This window comes from Ceratosolen solmsi, unplaced genomic scaffold (assembly GCF_000503995.2).
Source record: "Ceratosolen solmsi marchali unplaced genomic scaffold, CerSol_1.0 scaffold41, whole genome shotgun sequence".
Classification (NCBI taxonomy): Eukaryota; Metazoa; Arthropoda; class Insecta; order Hymenoptera; family Agaonidae; genus Ceratosolen; species Ceratosolen solmsi.
The window spans coordinates 2125185-2130193 of NW_011948424.1; the positions used below are offsets into that span (position 1 = coordinate 2125185).

Here is a 5009-nt window from a genome sequence, read left to right on the forward strand (position 1 = left end):
TCAAGGGCCTGATTTTCGGCAACAATCGTCTCGATGCGCTATTTACGAATTTACGTCAACGTACAATGTGTTGGATAAGCGCAGTTAAGTGGCTAATGGCCAATTACATGAACGCGAATCGATAATTTAATTCGACTTCGCCACGACAATATTTTGTCCCATGCCGCTCGTGGCTTAAACAACGTTTTTAAGTGGAGATGATAGTAATAAACGAACGTCTGACAATTATTACATGTTTATTAAATTCTTCATTATCCATTGTCTCTATCATCCTTATCTCTCCGATGACTTATAAATTTAAATCGTACTTGTCCATTTTCAGTACCCAAGCTGTCCTTCCTACGTGTGCTGCTACGGGCAATTTAATTCTAAGATGTCTAAGTAATTGGATCCACTGTATGGAAAGCATTTCTAGTGGTTAGTATTGAAAAAGAAAAAAGAAAAAAGAAAAAAGAAAAAAGCAAAAGGAAAAAAGAAAATAGAAAAAAGAAAAAAGAAAAAAGAAAAATGAAAAAAGAAAAAGGAAAAAACAATGTACGTGGACGTATGCATTCGCTAACGAGTAATGATTGCTTACGCTTATTTCCTCGTTGCTGTCGAGCATCTCCACTCTACTCAGCTGGTGCAACTTGACCGATTTTAATTTTAGAATATCATCGCTCGGCCAGGACAATACGATGGCATAGAGATTATTATCATTTTCACCCACAGTGTACCATACGCCTTCGCTTAATGTATCATTTTGCACTTTCCAAGGCTTACTTTTGTAAATGGCTTCGCCGTTGGCCTTGAGCCATTGTCCTTAGAAAAATTAAAAAGTCTCTGTCTTTGGTAAAGAGTTTTACGATATTGAGATTTTCATAGAAAGTCATACTCTACCTATTCCCCGTAATCTTTCTTCGAATATTGGAGCGATAGTCCCGTCCTTCGAAGGGCCCACATTCATCAATAAATTGCCTCCGCGACTCACGCTAATGACAAGTTCCTTAATAAGTTCGTCCAGGCTCAAGTAATCTTTTAAATCGGCATTACGCCGATAACCCCAAGATTTACGATCGATGGTCATGCAATTTTCCCACTTATGCTCTTGCAAAGTATCTAATGGCAAAGTTCGTATGTATATATATATATATATATATATATATATATATATATATAATATGCATTTCGTGTATTATGAGTTTATATGTATCTCTCGCGACATGGACTATATTTTTTTTCAACAAACAAGCCTATGAAATCTTGGAAAATCCTCGAAAGCGAATTAACCTCTGGGCCACATCGTATCTTATAAAGCGGTTTATGTATTGGTGGAATTACCAGGATTGTAACGATCGGTGCAGGTGTAGTAACCGCCGTGTTTGCATGCCGTCCCAATGCCCCATCGATCATTCGTCACGACGCTTTCTTTAACCGGACTCTCGTTATACAGCCAAACTAAAAATTCTTTTGATTGCCAATATGTGTCGGGTGCCTCCGCATCACCATCGGACCACAAAATTGCTGGCTTGTACGTTTCGACAATTTCATGCAGTTCCGGATTAACCTTGTTTGTAACAAATAAATTAGTGGCGAATAAATTCTCTTTGTCGTATTTCCACAATGGATTAAACCATTCGAATAGCGAATAATACAAACCAAACCTTAAGCTTGTACTATTTTGTATCGCAGTATGTAATTCACCTGCGAATGGGCCCATTATAATAATAACAACAATAATAATAACAATAATAATAATCATGTAGTCGTTATATGTTTTATGTTTTACATTTTTATTTGGTTATTTGACGAGTGTAAGAGATACGTGTAAACGGTGTCAATACCAATTAAGTCCCTGTGCGGTCCGATGTCCTTTGCGTTCCATCCGAACGAGTACTTGGACGGCCAAAGTGTGTATCCTTCGTGATGCTTACTCGTCAGGACCACGTACCTCGCACCCGAAGCTTCGAACAAATCGACCCATTCGGAAGCATTGTAGAACTCGGCCGTGAAATCTTTCGCAAATTCTTGATATGTAAATTCGGGTTTATATCCTCTCCTCATAAAGCTTACAAATTCGGGATTTTTGTCTAAAGATTAGCAACAGAAGCAAAATAAACAACAACAACAACAACAACAACAACAACAACAACAAACGAAGAAAGAGAAAATGAAAAAATAGACATTATCGAAATTCATATTGAGCGGCTTATTGGCTTCGTGCTTTCTTTCTCTTTCTTTCTCTCATACTATTCATCAATACTATTATTTTATCTAAAAGACATGGCAGATTAATTATAAGAAAGATCGATATCCTCTGACCCATCATTATCAATATAGCAATGTAATTGTACACATCGAATGACATTTAATGAATATTAATGAATATTAATGGATATTAATAAAATTAATGGCAGATGACTGAGAGATGCGACGTCTTGAGAATTCAGCGCTATGCCAGAGCTTTTCATTGATATCGAAAAGCGATTAGAGTCGTTGGGAAAGATAAATTGTATATGCTTTGAAAATAGAGGGACATGGATAGATTGAATTTGAGGAGAAGAAAAAAAACTTTTTAAATCCAAACTTTATGACGCTCTAAAGAATTTACGTAAGCTTATATCAAATAGATTTTCAAATAGTACTTTATTCATCAGTTATGTTTACGGATGTCGCATTAAATATAAATCTTATCTTTTCTCTTCATCTTTTTTTATTCTTTCTTTTTTGTTTTCTCTTCATTTAAACATGTTAAGCATAGCAAAAAATTGTAAGATTGATAGGTTAATGAGCTAAAGATAGCGAGCAAGAGAGACATATGGATTGATAAATTATATTAAGCAGGAGCAAGTTGTGCACTTAGAATATTGGCGCACAAGCTTTATTATTATTACAGGAATGATGAATAAAATACTTGAGCCTAAGAATACCTTGTAAATATTTCCAAAACCATTCCGAGCCGAAGCTTGGAACACTAAATACGCCCCAATGGATAAAGATACCAAATTTGGCATCGTCATACCACTGTGGAAGTGGTCGGGAGTCCAAACTACTCCAGGTTGGACTATATGCCGTATCCACCATACAATACGTTGCAATAAAATAAAGAAACTCAACTTTCCAGAACGTCATTTTCGTTAAGGTGGCAACAAGGTATCTATCACTTGGTAATGTATGTTAAGAGTTCTTCGTTTGAAACAGTACTTACTGACTTACATCTTCAATTCTTTCATTTATATGACGGTTAATCTTATCTCCCATTAGCATATAGATTGAAAATTCTGTATAATCTTATTCGATGAGCTATTCTTTCAATAACAAATATAATCTAATCTCACGGTATTGATGCGTCATAATAATAATAATAATTATTATTATTATTATTATTACGGGTGGTAATAGTAGTAGTAGTATTAGTGGTAGTAGTAGTAGTAGTAGTAGTAGTAGTAGTGGTAGGAGTAGTAGTGGTAGTAGTAGTAGTATTTTCTTACCAAATAATCTTTGCTTTATAAATAGTGTGCAAGATTATTGCATCTATGCCACACGAGCGTACGTGCGTGCGTGCGTGCGTGCGTGCTTGCGTGTGTCTGTCGCGTGTAAAGTCGAGGCAATTGCTTTGTTAACGTCAATTGTATGAAATTAGTAGAGATTTTAATGTGCATAAGGTAGGTGGTCGAATGGTCGTGATGTAAGCCCCCCATAAAATATAAACTTATTATCATTAATTCTATGGTGCTAATTACCAAGTAAATTATCATTTTCCGGAGCGTTCGGGTAATGCAATGTTGGCATGAAAAGCGGAGTGTAGAAAGGTAATGGAAATCCAGAACGTAGCGTGATCGATATTTATTTAGCTTATCGTTATGATAAAAATCTCGAAAGACGTTAGCCTATGCATTTCCATAGCGAATACTCGCTCTTATCGATTACGCATGAGCAGGCGTCGACCGAATCGTCCAAGGTCAATCAAGGATGGCCAAACGGCAGAACATTGTCCTCGCGAGTCTCGATTTCTAATGGCTTTTCGGGATCGCCAGGCTCCTCTTGGCAGCGCAGTCGTGGCGAGTGATTGGGCGGGGTGGGGGTTGAGGTCAGCGAGCGTACAGCATCGTAGAGGCGAGCAAACGTTACGAATTAGGCTTGGCCGAGGTTAAGCGGACGAACGATGAGAATTTTGTAAGAATTTTGCTGAGGTTATTCGGCATTGGTCTCCGGCACTTGGCTTCGGTCAGCTTTCTCGGCGATAAGCTGCGGCGCGATAAGCTTGACCAAATAGTCCAATGCAAAGTGTCGGGCCAATAAAAACTTAATTTGATCCTCGTCTCGCCTCGTTTTACGGGACTTTTATTCGTCGGTGCATGGATGCCTGGGCACTGGGAGCGCATAAACATTCGATTTAATCGAAGACGATATTGATATGGTGGTTGCTGAGAGCTGTTGGTGCGTTGGTTGTTGATTTGTTATCGAGGATTTTGAAAGTCCGATAAAGCGCGGAAAAAGTACGGGAAAGGGAGCATAAGCGAGAGCAGCCAAGTGTTGGTTGGGCGATTAATTAAAATTCGATCGAGGCGTTTGAGAAGTGCAAGTTTTAGTCGTCGCGCGGAATGGCAAATGGTCACGGCTCGCGAGATTCGCGAAACACTCGAAGCTCGATTACGATTACGGGAGAATGAAAATGACGAAGGAGAAAATGGTAGGAGCGCGTCCGGGGGCGGGAGTTGGGCGCAAAAAGAAGGCTCGGACAATTAGCGTAATGAGGGCTTATTCATAATCGTCGTCGGATGTATAAAGTCGGGAGGAGAATAAAAAGCACCGCGAGTCGGAGATAATAACCGGTCGACAAAAAGCCACGGCCACGGCCGCCCAAGCACTCGACACTCCTTCCCTCATCTCCGGCGCTAAAGAAACCGAACCAAGATGTGCCACGTTTGGCGTATAGGCGAGGGATCGGGCGGACGACGGATTGCGGTGTTTGTGTTGTGTGTGTGCGTGTGTGTGTGTGTGCGCGCGCGCGAGCGTGCGTGCGTGCG

General features: G+C 39.5%; 1 protein-coding gene across 1 annotated transcript; it reads right to left on the reverse strand.

Moving 5' to 3' along the window:
• Nucleotides 1-222: 222 nt before the first annotated feature.
• LOC105362490 (alpha-L-fucosidase-like) lies at nt 223-3195 on the reverse strand. Its single transcript, XM_011499948.1, has 6 exons — nt 2910-3195; nt 1824-2069; nt 1321-1683; nt 880-1098; nt 578-801; nt 223-394 (listed from the first exon to the last, which is right to left on the reverse strand). Exons 1-6 carry the CDS (start codon nt 3109-3111, stop codon nt 290-292), a joined length of 1359 nt encoding a protein of 452 aa, XP_011498250.1. The 5' UTR covers nt 3112-3195; the 3' UTR covers nt 223-289.
• Between the last annotated feature and the right edge of the window lie 1814 nt (nt 3196-5009).